Source organism: Pan paniscus, chromosome 10 (genome assembly GCF_029289425.2).
Source record: "Pan paniscus chromosome 10, NHGRI_mPanPan1-v2.0_pri, whole genome shotgun sequence".
Taxonomy (NCBI): Eukaryota; Metazoa; Chordata; class Mammalia; order Primates; family Hominidae; genus Pan; species Pan paniscus.
This window is the reverse complement of record NC_073259.2, coordinates 108,351,328-108,371,951: the sequence shown is the minus strand read 5'-3', so window position 1 is coordinate 108,371,951 and position 20,624 is coordinate 108,351,328. Positions and strand designations below refer to the sequence as shown.

The 20,624-nt window shown below is 37.4% G+C and overlaps 1 protein-coding gene across 3 annotated transcripts in view; it reads right to left on the bottom strand.

The window, feature by feature from the left end:
- Positions 1-20,624, bottom strand: part of SCYL2 (SCY1 like pseudokinase 2) — a 71,716-nt gene that overhangs the window by 32,905 nt on the left and 18,187 nt on the right. For all 3 annotated transcript variants that reach the window (XM_008958038.6, XM_003832603.7, XM_055096024.2), the window contains exons 3-4: positions 14,294-14,451; positions 10,285-10,429 (exon numbers count right to left, since the gene is read on the bottom strand). In XM_008958038.6, the coding sequence (XP_008956286.3) occupies positions 10,285-10,429; positions 14,294-14,451 (303 nt within the window). The remainder of the gene's footprint in view (positions 1-10,284; positions 10,430-14,293; positions 14,452-20,624) is intronic.

The window sequence follows — 20,624 nt, the reverse complement described above, 5'->3', positions numbered from 1 at the left end:
TGTGTGATGCTCCCCTCCCAGTGTCCATGTGTTCTCATTGTTCAACTCCCACTTATAAGTGAGAACATGCGGTGTTTGGTTTTCTGTTTCTGTGTTAGTCTGCTGAGAATGATAGTTTCCAGCTTCATCCACGTCCCTGCAAAGGACGTGAACTCATCCTTTATTATGGCTGCATAGTATTCCATGGTGTATATGTGCCACATTTTCTTTATCCAATCTATCATTGATGGGCATTTGGGTTGGTTCCAGTCTTTGCTACTGTGAATAGTGCTGCAATAAACATACGTGTGCATGTGTCTTTATAGTAGAATCATTTATAATCCTTTGGATATATACCCAGTAACGGGATTGCTGGGTCAAATGGTATTTTTGGTTCTAGATCCTTGAGGAATCACCATACTGTCTTCAACAATGGTTGAACTAATTTACACCCCCACCAACAGTGTAAAAGCATTCCTATTTCTCCACATCCTCTCCAGCATCTGTTGTTTCCTGATGTTTTAATGATTGCCATTCTAACTGGCATGAGATGGTATCTCACTGTGGTTTTGATTTGCATTTCTCTAATGACCAGTGATGATGAGCTTTTTTTCATATGTTTGTTGGCTGCATAAATGTCCTTTTCAGAAGTGTCTGTTCATATGCTTCGCCCACTTTTTGATGGGGTTGTTTTTTCTTGTAAATTTGTTTAAGTTCCTTGTAGATTCTGGATATTAGCCCTTTGTCAGATGGATAGATTGCAAAATTTTCCTCCCATTCTGTAGGTTGCCTGTTCACTTTGATGATAGTTTCTTTTGCTGTGCAAAAGCTCTTTAGTTTAATTAGATCCCACTTGTCAAGTTTGGCTTTTGTTGCCATTGCTTTTGGTGCTTTAGTCATGAAGTCTTTCCCCATGCCTAAGTCCTGAATGGTATTGCCTAGGTTTTCTTCTAGGGTTTTTATGGATTTAGGTCTTATGTTTAAGTCTTTAATCCACCTTGAGTTAATTTTTGTATAAGGTGTAAGGAAGGGGTCCAGTTTCAGTTTTCTGCATGTGGCTAGCCAGTTTTCCCAACACCATTCATTAAATAGGAAATCCTTTCCCCATTGCTTGTTTTTGTCAGGTTTGTCAAAGATCAGATGGTTGTAGATGTGTGGCATTGTTTCTGAGGCCTCTGTTCTGTTCTATTGGTCTATATATCTGTTTTGGTATCAGTACCATGCTGTTTTGGTTACTGTAGCCTTACAGTATAGTTTGAAGTCAGGTAGCATGATGACTCCAGCTTTGTTCTTTTTGCTTAGGTTTGTCTTGGCTATACAGGTTCTTTTTGGTTCCATATGAAATTTAAAGTACTTTTTTCTAATTCTGTGAAGAAAATCAATGGTAGCTTGATGGGGATAGCACTGAATCTACAAATTACTTCAGGCAGTATGGCCATTTTCACGATATTAATTCTTCCTATCCATGTGCATGGAATGTTTTTCCATTTGTTTGTGTCCTCTCTTATTTCCTTCAGGAGTGGTTTGTAGTTCTCCTTGAAGAGGTCCTTCACATCCCTTGTAAGTTGTATTCCTAGGTATTTTATTCTCTTTGTATCAATTGTGAATCGGAGTTCACTTATGATTTGGCTCTCTGTTTGTCTGTTATTGCTGCATAGGAATGCTTGTTATTTTTTATTGATTTTGTATCCTGAGACTTTGCTGAAGTTGCTTATCAGCATAAGGAGATTTTGAGCTGAGACAATGGAGTGTTCTAAATATACCATCATGTCATCTGCAAACAGAGACAATCTGACTTCCTCTCTTCCTATCTGAATACCCTTTATTTCATTCTCTTGCCTGATTGCCCTGGCCAGAATTTCCAATACAATGTTGAATAGGAGTGGTGAGAGAGGGCATTTGTGCCAGTTTTCAAAGGGAATGCTTCCAGCTTTTACCCATTCAGTATGATACTGGCTTTGAGTTTGTCATAAATGGCTCTTATTATTTTGAGATATGTTCTATCAAAACCTAGTTTATTGAGAGTTTTTAGCATGAAGTGGTGTTGAATTTTATCAAAGGCCTTTTCTGCAACTATTGATATAATCATGTGGTTTTTGTCATTGGTTCTGTTTATGTGATGGATAACATTTAATGATTTGCATATGTTGAACCAGCCTTGCATCCCAGGGATGAAGCCGACTTGATCGTGGTGGATAAGCTTTTTGATGTGCTGCTGGATTTGGTTTTTCAGTATTTTATTGAGGATTTTTGCATCAGTGTTCATCAGGGATATTGGCCTGAAATTTTCTTCTTTTGTTGTAGCTCTGCCAGGTTTTGGTATCAGGATGATGGTGGCCTCATAAAATGAGTTAGGGAGGAGTCCCTCTTTTTCTATTGTTTGGAATAGTTTCAGAAGGAATGGTACCAGTTCCTTCTACCTCTGGTAGAATTTGGTTGTGAACCCGTCTGGTCTTGGGCTTTTTTCGGTTCGTAGGCTATTAATTACTATATCAATTTCAGAATTTGTTATTGGTCTATTCAGGGATTTGACTTCTTCCTGGTTTAGTCTTGGGAGGGTGTATGTGTCCAGGAATTTATCCATTTCTTCTAGATTTTCGAGTTTATTTGCATAGAAGGATTTATAGTATTCCTGATGGTAGTTTGTATTTCTGTGGGATCAGTGGTGATATCCCCTTTATCATTTTTTATTGTGTCTGATTATTCTCTCTTTTCTTCTTTATTAGTCTGGCTAGCAGTCTATTTTGTTAATCTTTAAAAAAAAAAAAAAACCCCAGCTCCTAGATTCACTGATTTATTTTTAAGGGTTTTTCATGTCTCTATCTCCTTTGGTTCTGCTCTAATCTTAGTTATTTATTGTCTTCTGCTAGCTTTTGAATTTGTTTGCTCTTGCTTTTCTTTTAATTGTGACGTTAGGATGTTGATTTTAAATCTTTTCTCCTTTCTCCTGTGGACATTTAGTGCTATAAATTTCCCTCTACATACTGCTTTAGCTGTGTCCCAGAGATTCTGGTATGTTGTGTCTTTGTTCTCATTGGTTTCAAAGAACTTATTTATTTCTGCCTTAATTTCGTTATTTACCCAGTAGTCATTCAGGAGCAGGTTCTTCAGTTTCCATGTAGTTGTGTGGTTTTGAGTGAGTTTCTTAATCCTGAGTTCTAATTTGATTGCACTGTGGTCTGAGAGACTGTTTGTTAGGATTTCCATTCTTTTGCATTTGCTGAGGCGTGTTTTACTTCCAATTATGTGGTCAATTTTAGAATAACTGCAATGTGGTGCTGAGAAGAATGTATATTCTGTTGATTTGGGATGGAGAGTTCTGTAGATGTTTATTTGGGCCGCTTAGTCCAGAGCTGAGTTCAAGTCCTGAATATCCTTGTTAATTTTCTGTCTCGTTGATCTGTCTAATATTGACAATGGGGTGTTAAAGTCACCCACTATTATTGCGTGGGAGTCTAAGTCTCTTTGTAGGTCTCTAAGGACTTGCTTTATGTATCTGGGTGCTCCTGTATTGGATGCATATATATTTAGGATAGTTAGCTCTTCTTGTTGCATTGATCCCTGTACCATTATGTAGTGCCCTTCTTTGTCTTTTTTGATCTTTGTTGGTTTAAAGGCTGTTATATCAGAGGCTAGGACTGCAACCCCCGCTTTTTTTTTTTTGCTTTCCATTTGCTTGATAAATACTCCTCCATTCCTTTATTTTGAGCCTATGTGTGTCTTTGCACGTGAGATGAGTCTCCTAAATACAGCACACTGATGGGTCTTGACTCTTCATCCAATTTGCCAGTCTGTGTCTTTTAATTGGGGCATTTAGCCCGTTTACATTTAAGGTTAATATTGTTATGTGTGAATTTGATCCTATCATTATGATGCTAGCTGGTTTTGCCTGTAGACAGTGGGTGCAGCCCACAGAGGGCAAGCTGAAGCACAGTGTGGCTTCACCTCACCTGGGAAGCTCAAGGGGTCAGGGAACTCCCTCCTGTCGCCAAGGGAAGCCATGAGAGACTGTATGTCCCATGAGGGATGGTGCATTCTGACCCAGATACTATGCTTTTCCCACGGTCTTTGCAACCCGCAGACCAGGAGATTCCCTCAGGTACCTACACCACCAGGACCCTGGGTTTCAAGCACAAAACTGGGCGCCATTTGGGCAGACACCGAGCTGGCTGCAGTTTTTTTTTTTCAAACCCCAGTGGTGCCTAGAACTCCAGCGAGATAGAACCGTTCACTCCCCTGGAAAGGAGGCTGAAGCCAGGGAACCAAGTGGTCTTGCTCAGCAGATCCCACCCCCAAGGAGCCCAGCCAGCTAAGATCCAATGGCTTGAAATTCTTGCTGCCAGCACAGCAGTCTGAAATCAACCTGGGACACTCGAGCTCGGTGAGGGGAGAGGCGTCTGCCATTACTGAAGCTTCAGTAGGTGATTTTCCCCTCACAGTGTAAACAAAGCCGCCTAGAAGTTCACACTGGGCAGAGCCCACTGCAGCTGCAAAGCCACTATAACCAGACTGGCTCTCTAGATTCCTCCTCTCTGGGCAGGGCATCTATGAAAGAAAGGCAGCAGCCCCAGTCAGGGGTTTATACATAAAACTCCCATTTCCCTGAGACAGAGCATTTGAGGGAAGAGGCAGCTGTGGGCACAGCTTCAGGAGACTTAAACATTCCTGCCTACTGGCTATAAAGAGAGCAGCGGATCTCCCAGCACAGCACTCGAGCTCTGCTAAGGGACAGACTGCCTCATCAAGTGTGTCCCTGACCCCAGTGCCTCCTGACTGGGAGACACCTCCCAGCAGGGGTCGACAGACACCTCATACAGGAGAGCTCTGGCTGGCATCTGGCAGGTGCCTCTCTAGGACAAAGCTTCCAGAGGAAGGATTAGGCAGCAATCTTTGCTGTTCTGCAGCCTCCGCTGGTGATACCCAGGCAAACAGGGTCTGGAGTGGACCTCCAGCAAACTCCAACAGACATGCAGCAGAGGGGCCTGACTGTTAGAAGGAAAATTAACAAACAGAAAAGAATCAACAGAAAGCATCAACATCAACAAAAAGGACATCTACACAAAAACCCCATTTGAAGGTCACCAACGTCAAAGACCAAAGGTAGATAAATCCATGAAGATGAGGAAAAAACAGCGCCAAAAGGCTGAAAATTCCAAAAACCAGAATGCCTCTTCTCCTCCAAAGGATCACAACTCCTTACCAGTGAGGGAACAAAACTGGACAGAGAATAAGTCTGACGAATTGACAGAAGTAGGCTTCAGAAGGTAAGTAAAAACAAACTCCTCCGAGCTAAAGGAGCATGTTCTAACCCAATGCAAGGAAGCTAGGAACCTTGAAAAAGAGGAATTGCTAACTAGAATAACCAGTTTAGAGAAGAACATAAATGACCTGATGGAGCTGAAAAACACAGCATGAGAACTTCGTGAAGCATACACAATTATTAATAGCTGAATCGATCAAGCGGAAGAAAGGATATCAGAGACTGAAGATCAACTTAATGAAATAAAGCATCAAGACAAGATTAGAGAAAAATGAATGAAAAGGAATGAACAAAGCCTCCAAGAAATATGGGACTATGTGAAAAGACCAAACCTCCGTTTGACTGGTGTACCTGAAGGTGACAAGGAGAATGGAACCAAGTTGGAAAATCCTCTTCAGGATGTTATCCAGAAGAACTTCCCCAACCTAGCAAGACAGGCCAACATTCAAATTCAGGAAATACAGAGAACACCACAAAGATACTTCTTGAGAAGAGCAACCTCAAGACACATAATTATCAGATTCACCAAGGTTGAAATGAAGGAAAAAATGTTAAGCCAGAGAGAAAGGTCGGGTTACCCACAAAGAAAAGCTGATCAGATTAACAGCAGATCTCTCTGCAGAAACCCTACAAGCCAGAAGACAGTGGGGGCTAATATTCAATATTCTTAAAGAAAAGAATTTTCAACCCAGAATTTCATATCCAGCCAAACTAACCTTCATAAGTGAAGGAGAAATAAAATCCTACACAGACAAGCAAAAGTTGCGAGATTTTGTCACCACCAGGCCTGCCTTACAAGAGCTCCTGAAGAAAGCACTAAATATGGAAAGGAAAAACCGGTACCAGCCACTGCAAAAACATACCAAATTGTAAAGCACTGCAATTTCTATGCAACTCTTAGTCCTGGGCTGGGCTTAGAGTCAACTGACTAGGATGGCAAGTGTCCTAGGGAGATCTAGGGAGACAACAACTGGGACAGATAAGGGAGTGCTTGCACCACCTCCCCCACCCAACCCCAGGCAATGTAGCTGGCAGCAACAAAAGGGTCTCCTTCCTTCTGTCTGAAGAGAAGAGAGTGAAGTGTAAAAAGGACTTTGTCTTGCATTTAGGTAACAGCTCAGCCACAGTAGAATACAGCACCAGGCAGTCTTAAGGGCCCCAATCTAGACCCTAGCTCATGGATGACATTTCTAGACACACCTAGGCCAAAGGGGACCCGCTGCCTTGAAGGGAAGGACCCAGTCCTGGCGGGATTCATCACCTGCTGATTAAAGAGCCATCGGGCCCTGAATAACCAATAGTGATACCCACATAGTACGCCATGGGTCTTGGGCTGTGCTGGCTTCAGGGCGGTGACCCAGCACATTCCCAGCTGTGGTGGCTATGGTGAAAGACTCCCTTTATTTGAGAAAGCAGAGGAAAAGCAAAGGGAACTTTGTCTTGCACCTTAGGTACCAGCTTGGCCATAGCAGGGAAGAGCACCAAGTGGGTTCTTGAGGTGCCCAAGTCCAAGCCTAGGCTCTTGAAGGCAATTCTGGACCAATCTTCCAGACAGAAAATCAACAAAGAAACATCAGACTTAATGTGCACCATAGATTAAATGGATCTAATAGATATTTACAGAACATTTCAACCAATGGCTACAGAATACACATTGTCCTCAAAGAATTCTTGAGTAATGCCCTACAAGTACAGGTAACCGAAGCAAAAACGGACAAATGGGATCACATCAAGTTAAAAGGCTTGCGCACATCAAATGAAATAAACAACAAAGTGAAAAGACAACCCACAGAGTGGGAGAAAATGTTTGCAAATGACCCATCTGACAAGGGATTAATAATCAGAATATATAAGAAGTTCAAACAACTCCATCGAAAAAAAAACTAATAATCTGATCAAAAATGGGCAAAAGATTTGAATAGACATTTCTCAAAAAGAAGACATACAAATGGCAAACAGGCATAAGAAAAGGTGCCCAACATCAATGATCATCAGAGAAACACGAATGAAAACTACAATGAGATATCATCTCACCCAAATTAAAATGCCTTCATACAAAAGACAGGCAATAACAAATGCTGGAGAAGATGTGGAGAATATAGAACCCTCGTACACTGTTGGCGGGGATGTAAATTAGTACAAGAACTATACAGAACAATTTGGAGGTTCTTCAAAAAACTAAAATTTGAGCTACCATACAATCCAGCAATCCCACTCCTAGGTATATTCTCAAAAGTAAAAAGGAAATCCGTATAGCAAAGAGATATCTGCACTCCCATGTTTGTTGCAGCACTATTCACAATAACCAAGATTTAGAGGCAAACTAAGTGTCCATCAACAGATGAACAGATACAGAAAATATGGTACATATACACAATGGAGTACTATTCAGTCATAAAAAAGGAGGAGATCTTGTCATTTGCAACAACATAGATGGAACTGGGTGTCGTTATGTTAAGCAAAATAACTCAGGGACAAAAAGACAAACTTTGAATGTTCTCCCTTATTTGTAGGAGCTAAAAATCAAAACAATTGAACTCATGGAGATGGAGAGTAGAAGGATGGTTACCAGAGGCTGGGAAGGGCAGTTGAGGGAGGTGGGGGAAAGTAGGGATGGTTAATGGGTACAAAAACAATAGTTAGAAAAAAATGAATAAGACCTAGAACTTGCTAGCACAACAGGGTGACTAAAGTCAATAATAATTTAATTGTACATTTAAAAATAGCTAAAGGAGTATAATGGATTGTAATACAGAGGATAAATGCTTGAGGAGATGGATGCCCCATTTTCCATGATGCAATTATTATGCATTGCATGCCTGTATCAAAGTATCTCATGTATAAGTATATATACCTACTATGTACCCACAAAAATTAAAAATAATTTTTAAAAATGGTTAAGATGGTATTTTGCCACAATTCTTTAAAAAATACAGCTAAGAGAATGACAAGATAAGCCAGATTGGGAGAAAATCTTTGTAAATTATGTAAATTATGTACTGTGTCCACACGTAAGTCAATAAGAAAACAACCCCTCAAAAAAATGGGCAAAGTATCTGAAGAGATATTTCACCTAAAAAGATATTCAGATGGCAAAGAAGCATATGAAAAGATGCTCGCTATCATTATTGATCAGAGAAATACAAATTAAAAGCACTATGAGATACTACCGCACACCTGTTAGAATGACTGATACCAAAGAGACCAAAGATAGCAGATTTTGGCAAAGATGTGAAAAAAATGAAATTCTTATATGCTGCTGATAGAAATGTAAAATGGCACAACCACTATGGAAAACAGTATCATTTTCTTAAAAAGTGAATCATACACACACTATTTGATCTAGCCATTCCTCTCCCAAGTACTTGATCAGGAGAAATGAATGTGTATGTTCATACAAAAACTTGTACATGAATGTTCATAGCAGCTTTATGCACAGTAGCCAAAAACTAGAAACAACCCAAATATTATGAACAGGCAAATGGACTAGCTGTGGTATATTCATAAAACTACTCAGCAATTAAAAAAAAAAAGAATCAACTATTGATACACACAACATGTGAATCTCAAATAATTATGTTGGTTAAAAGAAGCCAGACCGAAAAAGAATAGGTACCATATGATTCCACTTATAAAATTCTAGAAAATGCAAATCTACCCATAGTGATAGAAAGCAGGTCAGTGATTTTCTGAGACAAGGGACAGACAAACTGCAAGGAAAAGGAGACAGGGATTACAAGGAGTATGAGGAAGCTCTTGGGGGTTACAAATAGATGCAGTATCTTGATCGTGGTGATGGTTTCACAGGTAAGTAAGTGTATGTCGAAATTATAAAACCACATACTTTGAATATGTGTAGTTTACTGTATGCCAATTATATCTTAATAAAGCTGTTAAAACGTAATAAAAATAATGTCTGCCCAAAAGGAACTTAGAATCTACTATATAAATTTATTCTATGGCGCTGAAGATATTATTTTTGTTGTTGTTGTTGTTTTTTTAAGACAGGCTCTCACTCTGTCACCCAGGCTGGAGTGCAGTAGCACTATCATAGCTCACTGCATCCTCAACCTCCCAAGCTCAAGCGATCCTCCTGACTCAGCCTCCTGAGTAGCTGGGACCACAGGTGCATGCCACCATGCCCAGCTAAAATAGAAACAAGGTCTTGCTATGTTTGAGCTCAGGGTTGTCTCAAACTCCTGAGCTCAAGTGATCCTCCCTCCTCAGCTTCCCAAAGTGCTGGGATTACAGGCATAAGCCACCAAAGTCAGCTGTCAGGATATTATTTTGGTAAGCAGGGAAAGGAAAATCTGAAAAAATGAGCATATATGAAAAGGCTAGCCAGGCGTGGTGGCTCACTCTTGTAATCCCAGCACTTTGGGAGGCCGAGGTGGGTGGATCACGAGGTCAGGAGTTCGAGACCAGCCTGGCCAACATGATGAAACCCCATCTCTATTAATAATACAAAAATTAGCTAGGCGTGGTGGTGCACGCCTGTAATCCCAGCTACTGGGGAGGCTGAGGCAGGAGAATCGCTTGAACCTGGGAGGTGGAAGTTGCAGGGAGCTGGAGGTTGCAGGGAGGTGGAGGTTGCAGTGAGCTGAGACCGTGCCATTGCACTCCAGCCTGGGCAACAAGAGTGAAACTCCGTCTCAAAAAAGAAAAGAAAAGGCTAACAATACCTCTTGATATCACTAACTAAATTCCTTAAAGATAAAATTTTTATTTTTATCAAATACTTTATTTCAATTGAATGTTTTATAAAATGTATTCAGTTTAAGAATCAAAAGGAACCCACTCCATCCACTAGCCAATAAGTGACCCCCCAAAGGTTACCAATGTTATCAGTTTGATATATTTAAAATATTATTTAAGCCTAACAACAAACTGCAGAAAAAATTTCCAGAACATAGGAATAATGACTAAATTACTAACAAGAACCAAAAGTTTACCTAAAATAGTTTTACATGGTTAATAAGTTTGAAATGCCAAAACCAATTTTAAAGGAAACAACTCTTTTTTACATGATGAATAAAAATACATACCTGAAGCAAACCATATTTGGTTTCTACATCATAAAGTTTATAATCCTTAATGTCTGGAGATATAGGGGAAGGTAGATTTTCCCAGTTACCAAGAACATTGGCTAAACTGGCAAAAACTGGTTCTGTACAAAATGCCAAGCAATCCCTGTTTTAAAAAAGAAAAAGTTATTTACTATCATATTATCAAAATCAAATATACATAAAATATTAGTGCTCCTATTAAACTATCAATAAGAAGGTAACTATTTTACATTTGTTAATTTCAGCATAGACATAATCCACTTAAACCAACAAAGTTAGGAGCCTCTGCATACAAATTATACTAGATAAATCACTCGGTCTTTTAAACTAAGTGTTGTGATAACTGCGGTCTTTTTTAAAACTTAAAAAGTGAAAAAATAAAACACCACCTTGTTCAACCACCTTGTTCAAATGATTGATATTCTTTATGGAAAACCAATAAACTAATTCAAAATACTGTTACATTACACTTATGGTATTATCCTTATTTATTAAGGCTGTTAATTTTCAGAATACGCTCAAAGGAACTTCTGGATTTCCCACAGATGACCCTGGAATAGGAGTAGTCAGGAAGAGAGACAAGGCACAGCTAGCTCCAGTAGCCCAGTTCCCACTTCACAAAACAGCTTTGATCTATTTTATATGTCATTTTGAAAGGTGTCACAGTTATTAAATTTTTTAAATTACTAGTCTTTCATGTACAAGAAGATTTATAAACTCAGAAAATGTTAGATATTAACATTCAATGGCCTTACAGGGTAATGATCAAGAGCTCAGGCTTTGAGTACAGATACCTGACTTTAAGTCCCAGCATCCCTATGTGCTGTCTTGGTAACAATGGACACTACTGTTCTGAACCTCACTTCACCCATTTGTAAAATGGTGATAATAGACCCACCTTGAAGGGTTAGTATAAAGATCTAATGAGAAAATCATGTAAAATACATAAAGCATGTAAGCTCAATAAGCTTACCATTGCTATTATAATTACCAAGCATTTGCCACCCAAGCCCTAACACTTTAGGCCTTGGGCTTTAGGCTCTGGCAATGAAGAACTACAAAGTAGTACAGTAATGTGGCTACATAACAAGCTTCTGGGCCTGCATAGTAACTGTTAAATGGCAGTTATGTCCTTTAATTGATGTCTCATCTGTTCCAATACCTGAATAACTTTTCTTCTGCCTTAAATCTGTTTTTCAAATGAGAGCATATGCAGAAGCTTAATATATAAGAAATAAAAACAGAGCTTAGGTTGAAGGTGAGAAATGGTCACATTGTCCTGCTGCCTGCTCAGCCATCATCAAGGAAGCTGCCTTGTTCTGTACTCCCAACACGTAGCTCATTAACACATTGGACCATAAGGCATGCTTTTGTTGAACTGTACTGTTAAAAAAAAAAAAAAACTGTCTTATAGACTTACATAGTGTCTTCTCTGCTAGGTCCCTTTGAATCTATTTTTTTAAGCTTCCAAACTGTCATCCTACTAAAATTACTGAATGTTACTAACAACTTCTCACTGGTCAAATGTAATGGATTCTTTTCTGTCCTTATTTTCTTTTTTATTCTGTATTCCCCAGTGTTAGCAGGTTCTTTTTCCTTCCTTTTGCTTCCATGACATGCTGCCAATTCTCCTGCCATACGACAATATTCCTCCTTTTTCTTTGGCTCTTGTTTTCCCTACATTTCAAGGTTCTTTCCTCAGTACTCTGCTCCTTTTACTCATACTCTTGAAAAACTCACTTTTTTTTAGGTTTTAATTACTGCCTGTAAGTGACTCACCCCCATATACATCACCAACTCTGGACTGTCATCTGAATTACTCTTTCTGAAGTGCATTTCCTATGGGTAATTCCAGTGTCATGTCAGTATTATTAATTCATTAAAAACTGGAAGTTATCTTTTTCTTCCCTAAAGTGTCCCTATTTCTATCAATGCTACTACAATTTTTACAACCTAACAATTAGGACATCTTAAAGTAATCTTTGAATTGTCTCTCTTCATGATTGCCAATAAATTCCTAATTCTATAATATTTAAATCACCATACAAAAAGCTGCAGGGACACAGAAAAGTATAACTCATAGTCTTCCCCTCAAGAGACTTGAAATGTAATTATGAGATATAAGACATGTAAATACAACATAAAATAACAAGGATAGGTAGGATTCTAATAGGTGACACTAGAGACACTGATAGAAAACACTCCAGAGGAAACAGCACCAACAAATACAGAGTCAGGAAAGTGTAGGATAAGTGTGGGAAAACCAGTCTACTTTGGGATACAGGATTCACAGTAGTATTACATAACAGACAGAAACTATAGTGTTCGGGGTTTATTCATGAAAAGAAAGGCAATAAAAAATATTTTTATGACAAGAGACATATGAGCAAGCCAGGTGCAGCAGCATGCACCTGTGGTCCCAGCTACTTGATAGGCTGAGGCAGGAGGATCACACAAGCTCGGGAGTCCAAGGCAAGCCTGGGCAACAACAGCAAAACCCCACCCCAAAAATTAAAAAAGAAAAAGAAGAGGCCAGGCACAGTCACTCACACCTGTAATCTCAGGGAGGATCACTTGAGGCCAAGAGTTCAAGATCAGCCTGAGTAATATAGCAAGACCCCACTTCTACGAAACAAAAAATTTTTAAATTAAAAATCAAAAAATTAGCTGGGCATGGTAGCACACACTTGTAGTAGTCTACTTGAGAGGCTGAGGCAGGAGGATCACTTGAGTCCAGGAGTTCGAGGCTGCAGTGAGCTATGATGGCACTACTGTAATCCAGCTTGGGCAACAGAGTGAGACTCTGTCTCGATCAATCAACTGACACATGAGCATATTTTTGGGTAGATGCAGCATGGTGCAGTAAAAAATAAAAACAGGGACTCAGGAATCAGAATGACAAAATGAATCCTAGCTCCAGCACTTAAAACCATACAGTTTCTTTGATCCTCTGTTCTGTGTAATTGTGAGAATTAGATGAATTAAACAATGTAAAACATTTAGCATAGTTTTTCACATAGTAAATGTTTGTATTTTTCCTTTTATGTTTAAAAAAAAGATCTTGTGCCTTTGAAGGGTGAGATGGTAGAAAGTGGTTATTGAGGATTCCAACGTAAGAATTGCAGAAACTCAATATATAATAAAAGATAAAAGCAAAACTGTACAATTGAAGGGAGATGGGACCTTCATCCCACACAGCCTGGAACCCTGCCAGTTCTGTGTCCTCCACTTTCCCATTCTTCCCCTATCCTTAAAAATCCTAAGGGCCAACAGGGCCACAGGACACAAATACCAAATGATCTGATTAAGATTTTCTGAATTAAGAGAGGGGAATACAGTCTGCTGAGAAAGAAGGAAGAAAGGCATAAATTTGGGTTATAAGTAATGTCAAAAAGGTTTATAAAGCTAGTGTATCTAAAGGAGTATTAAAAGTGCCACAAGCTTGAGAGTCTAGTTAAGATTACATAAATTTCATTTTCTTGTCACTCTCACTAACACTTCCCAAGCTCACCCTTGAGAAAAATAGATGGTAAAGTAACTGAGAGCTATGGACTGGCATGCTAGGCATAGTAGAAGGTTAAGTGTCTGAAACAGTAGTTGGCACACACACAAAATTGGCCTCCAAATACTGTATCAATGAAAAGGAGACAAGAAATTCTAGCAAATTAGCAAGGACAGCTACTTTCAGGCAAGAACTGTATTCTATACCCTTGTATGTTCTATTTTGACTATTGTAGTCATGAGCACAGGGTAGCCACTGAAGTACAGAATCATGGCAAAAGTAAAGAAAGTATTAATATTTCAAAGAGAGACATATACATAGACAATGCAAATAAATTTTAGGGAGAAAACTAATGCATAAGAACTCAACACTTAGAGTATAAGAATTTTTCACTGACAATACTTGAAACAGACAGATTTCAAATATAAAATTATTTTTAACTATTTGTTCAGGAAGTCTACTATGTAAGTTTTTGTAAAAATTTACCTGGATTCTTCTAAAGGATGCTGGACAGTAAGAAGTCGAGGGTGTCGAAGCCGAGTTAACTGTTGGACTCCTCGTTTTAGAGAATCAATGATTTGATCCTTTTCAAATTTTTGATACTTGTCAATCAGTTTTTTATCAAAGACAAAAACTGCCACTTCCTAAATAAAAGAATTGTGTAATTTTAGTCAAGAAATATAGAAAAGTAATAAAATTATATGAATGTCACAATCTACAAATAACTATGCCATAAAAATTTTAGCACCATTGTAATACTTTTCTGATATCAAAGAGTTGGTTTCCTTATGATAGTAAATCTAAACATTTTAAAAGGTGTTAAACCTAGAGTCCTCATCTAAAGAACACAGGAAAAACCTTACCTTTGAATTCTGCTATCACAGGTACATATTAATTGTGTACAATATGTTGTTTCCTGTGTAGTAATCTCTTATGGACACAGAATTCAAAGAAAATGTTTAAAAATTTAAAATGTAACTTACAATGATAATTGTGAAGTATACTACAAAATCTTGAAATGCTTTTTGAAAGAAAGGTTGTAAGTCAGGGAGTACTTGTTTGTAAGAAAAATGAATTTGTAGTATCTTTTACATATGAATAATCTATATTCTATCTCATACCTTCCTATCCCCCATCTTGTTAGGGGCAGTAAATGTAAACGGTTACTAGTACAGGGACTTGCTCTCCCACCACCTCTCTTTGAAATCATTCACAGCTTATTTTATACTACTAAAAGCACACATCCTCCTTACCATCTTCTTCCTTTCATTATTCCTCAGATACCCAAGGAAAAACAGTTCTCATCTAGTTACCCACTCTTAACAAATCAATAAAAAAACAGCTCTACTGATAGGTGATGTGTTAAATTACTGATGTGTGTTCTTGGTAATAACGCAAAATAAACTGGAAACGAAATTAGCAAAGAATGCTAGCCTTCCAAAATTCCTTGAAAGATTTAGAAACTCTTTCAGAATTTCTATGTCTTTGAAAGCCTCAAATTAAACCTACTGCTACTCAACTATCAATATCCAAGACATTAGTTTTCTATTTTATTCTCATTTTTTTCTCTTCTAATTATTTTCTTCTGTTCTGCATTTTTGCTACATTAGCATTATTATTTTCATAAGTTAGCCTGGCAACTCAACCATCTCATAGAGATTCACTGCAAAAAGTCCAATCCAATAAATTTCTCAAACATAACTTGTAAAATGAGGGTTCCTTATGTATATAAATGAGTTAAGGATATTAGAGGAGTAAGTCTCTGAAAAGTGGCAACAAAAAGGAATTATTTAGCACTGTAACTCAATTAAAACACAACGTCCCCCCAAGCATTTGTGAATAAGGCAGCATTTACTACAATAAAACAACAGAGGATGTATCTATACAGCACTCAAGACACTGGCATTAGATCAGAGGAGACTTTGAGTCAATTTCCCTTCAACTGACCAGCTGCCTTTGGGCAAGTTTTCTCAACAGAAAAAAAAAGAATAAATAATAGTATGAATACCTCAAAGGACCACTGAAGAATAAGTGACACAGTAATATAAAAAGAACTTATTGTAATACCTGACATATTCAATTAATGTTAGCTAACGTCGTTACACCACTAACATCAAGACTTGTATTTTGTTATTTTTCTATTACTGATGAGTTTTCCGCTGACACACATCTGATCAATGGCACATACATATGATCAATGACACACATTCAAGACCCATGGTCAAGAATCAACTTTGAAAGACAGAGATTCAACAACCTGTCAACTTGATAAGGAACATTAATATACTAAGCTAAACAAAATGATGTGATATAAACCCAATACCATTCCCATGTCACACAGAAAAAAACATGCAGCATAAGAATATAACAGTGATCAAGAGCCCAGTTTCCAGAGTCACACAAACCTAAAATGAAATTTCACTCCTGCCATTTATTATGTTGACCCTGAACTCAAACCTTGGTCATTGTTATTTTCAGACCACAGTCATAAGGAAAGAGATAAAAAATGAAAATATAATACACTCTACAGCTAAAGTTTCAGGCATTAGTCTACTAGAAAATCTTACAAATAAAGAGGTTCCCAAGTCAACTATTTATATAATAGAAATAACAAGATAGCATTTGCGTATTTATATGTGCCAAGCATTGTGCTAAGTACTTTTCAGGAATTATTCTATTCCTCACAGAAACCCTACGAGACAAATATTATATTAACTTTACAAATGAGGATGTTGTGGAGAAGATAAATGTTTTCTAAGATAAAAAAAGTCAAGTTTCAAACACAGTTAGTCCACAGGACTATATTTTTAGCCAAGACATCATTCTGTCGCCCCAGAAATAACACAGGGAAAATACGGAACACCAAAGCAAAACACGATGCATGTCTTCAAGAAAGAAATCAGTCATTTAGGCTGAGTAACAGCTTTAAATAGCACTCATATAAACACCTAATCTTAACTCCTGATCATTACGAGGCACAGGACAGCCAGGAGGTAAGAGTTTTACATAACACTAATTCGAACTAAAAACAAATGACCTAAAACTTCAAGTTCTCATCTTGCCATTCATGTGCACAATCTTATTTTAGTAAGTCTTCTGCTATAACACATTTTATAAATGTATCCAATTTAAATGTGTTATGGCCGGCACGGTAGCTCACGCCTGTAATCTTTGCACTTTGGGAGGCCTGGGTACTACAAAGTGTCCAGCACTTTGGAGCCTGGGCAGCACAGTGAGATTCCATCTCAAAAAAAAAATTTTAAATAAATAAATGTTTTATTTTTCAAGTTTTTTTTTTTTCTTTTTTTGAGACAGGGTTTCACTCTATTACCCAGGCTGGAGTGCAGTGGCACAATCATGGCTCACTGCAGCCTCCACCTCCTGGTCTCAAGTGATCCTCTCACCTCAGTCTCCCAAGTAGCTGGGACCACAGCCACACACCACCATGCCCAGCAAATTTTTTAATTTTTTTGTAGAGACGAGGTCTCACTATGTTGTCCAGGCTGGTCTCAAACTCTTGGACTCAAGCAATCCTCCCACCTCAGCCTCCCATAGTGTTGAGATTACAGGTGTGAGCCACCGTGCTCAGCTCAAGGTGTTCTAAGTATATATAAAAAAAGGACTACATGAAATAGCTCTTGCAGTTTCACCACAAGTAAAGAGTAACACTATAGTTCACGAAGAAAAAGAAAACACTGGCTGGACATGGTGGCTCATGCTTGTAATTCCAACACTTTGTAAAAATGAGGCAGGAGGATGGTTTGACGCCAGGGGCTTGAGACCAATCTGGGCAACACAGTAAGGCCCCATCTCTTAAAAGAAAAAAAGAAAAGAAAAAAAAACTCACAAAATTCTCTCAGATAGTCCATTGTTTTATGTCAAAGATAAGTCCTAAATAAGTCAGAAGAGGTTATCAACTATCTTAAAAATATTTTCTCTTTGTTTCAATCAGGTGATTAAAATTAACCAATGTTAACAAGGTTGTGTTGTTAATCCTCAGGCCTCATACTGACTTCCTAAAATAAAACTATTACACTGTACAAAGCCTTTCATCAGAATACATCATAATCTAATTTCATTTTTCTTTTATTACTTTTCTATACTACCCACTCTGCTAACACATATCACTTATGCAAAAGTCCAGTCACCTTATATATATTACAATCTTCTTGAAGAAAGAAACAATGTCTTATGTGCCTCTGTATCTACCACAGAACTCAGTAGTTACGCCTAGAAGATACTCAGATGTCTATTGCTTACTGATAGTAAATAAAGATAAGCAATTAAAGCTTTTTATTATCATCTTTAATTAAAATATTTTTTAACTTTTTATTAACAAAAATTTCAAATATACAGAAAAGATCAAATAGCACAATCATCCAGTATGTCTTCTGCTTAAGATTCAACAACTGTTAACTGTAGTTAAATTGAGGGTTTTTTAATACAAAAAATTATTAGAACAAAATATAAGCAATATATGGTATCCTATTATTTATTTATTCATTGCAGATTCTTTAAAAACACTGGCAAAGAAAGACACTTACTAAAAAGTATTTTTTCTCAATAGCCTAATTTAAACAAAAAAGGCTACGGAAGTATTCTAAAAGACTGTAGTATTTGTCACAATACAGTATATGTCCCATTTGATACAGACCTAATTTATAATTTTTAAGAGCTACTTGTGAGCCAGGCATGGCGGCACACGTCTGTAATCTCAGTTACTTGGGAGGCTGAGGTGGGAGGATTGCTTGAGCCCAGGAGGTCAAGGCTGTAGGCTACGGTTGTGCCTGTGAATAGCCATTGCACTCCAGCCTGAGCAACATATTAAGACCCCCTCTCTGGAAAACAACAACAACAACAACAACAACAAAAACCAAAGAAGCTATTTTGCTTACTACGAAGTTGAGCTCTGTTGATAACAAGATACTTAAGTAATAAAATTTAAATTACATGATTTATAGTAATGTGTCTCGATTCTCTAACAGCGATCATGACCTCCACTAATCTAACCCTCAGAGGCACCAGAGGTGGCTTTTGGAACACAGATGTTCCCTGAGATCTCTATTTTATGGACCCTCATGACTGGCTGGTGGTGACTGTCAAGCATCACACACTTCATTTTTCATCTGATTTTGGGATAATGTTCCTTCTTCAAAACAGTAAAGCAAAATATAAACTTTTATTTATATTAAGTTAAAAATAAGTTGCTGAGAAGAATGAAAGGTAAAAACATATACCCCTTAAAATTACTAGTCTATGATCATCTTTTGTCTAAGTGACATGACTAGCATATTTGGCTTCACGTAAAAGTTTCCTTTATTTTAAAACTATTAATTATTCTAATTTAATTATTTATTATAATTTAATTATGCTTTTGTATATACAATATTAGCAAGCCTCATCCATGAATACTGGCATCTGGATAACACAATGTATATTTTGTAGTAAGGAAGGGATTACGTCCAACCCAACGTTTGGTAGAGTGGATAAGATATGAACAATTATTTATCATATAATAATTATTAGAAATCAATCAATCTTCACTATCCTCACAGAAACAGTCATTTCAGGGAGGTGTTATGAAGCCCCTGAAGTAGGGCAAAACTATCAGGTCAACAAATACAACTTTTAAAGCCAACTAACACAAACTTACCCTATTTTCTTTCTTTTTTTCAAGAAAAAAGGTCTACTGCAAAAGCAAATATAAAAAGTCATAATAAATGTAGGATACTAGAAGACTACTCATAAATGTTAAATGAATCAATTTTGAAGGGTAATTCCTTGACAATACAGAATCTTATGTCAAACTAAACAGAAGTGCTTAATAAATAAATGCTTAAATATCCCAAGACCAGGCAAAATTACATATATAAACATATACACATACACACACATGTTTTTAAACATCCTCTCCCAAAATAAATCCCTTAGCTTGATATTTGACAGTTGAAAGAAATTTCAAAATCTAGAATTATTATTCTACTTGAAAGGAGGTAAAAATTAGGCACTAGGGACATAGCTGAGACAGAAATTAGATGTATGTGGTGTTTTATTAGAAATTATTTAAACAAATTAGCAGCATTGATAGTCATAATATTCCTACCTAACAGATAACAGTATTCCAATTTTTAAAGGACATACATGTACGTATGTATGTATGTATACGGTAAACATTTATCATTTATTATATATATAGCTTGGCCAAAATAAAAATTTCCATCTTTAATGGCTAGTTTAAATAAAGTATAACTTAAAAATTAGTAAAGTCAATGAAATCCAACCAAGAGCATTTGCCTCAGAAATACCTCTCAAATAAGTATTTATAACAAAGAACATAACAATGTTTGAAAAGAATACCTATATTCAAATGACCATTTTAAGCCTGAAAACATGAAACTGTGTAAAAAGACTAAGTCAGTTAGAAAGCTATTAACAGAAATATAATGGTATAAATTCTATGTTTGAATTACCTATCAGACATTTTTAAAGTTCAGAAGAGAGGGGAGCAGGGAATATTTCACTGAATTTTCAAAAATTAGATAAACCCTCCACCCAGAATGTCTAAAATTAAAAAGACTATATAACAAGATTGGCAGGGATGTGAAGAAACTGTAACTGCTGGTGGAAGTGTATACTGGCACCACACCGGAAAAATTATTTGGCAATGAACACATACACTACAACCTAGCAATCCCATACCTAGGTAATGCGTCATATGTGCCAATGGCACATACAAGAATGTCTACAGCTGTACTCTAACAATGAAAAGAAAAACTGCATTGTTCAACAACACAGATATAGCTTATCCATATACTAT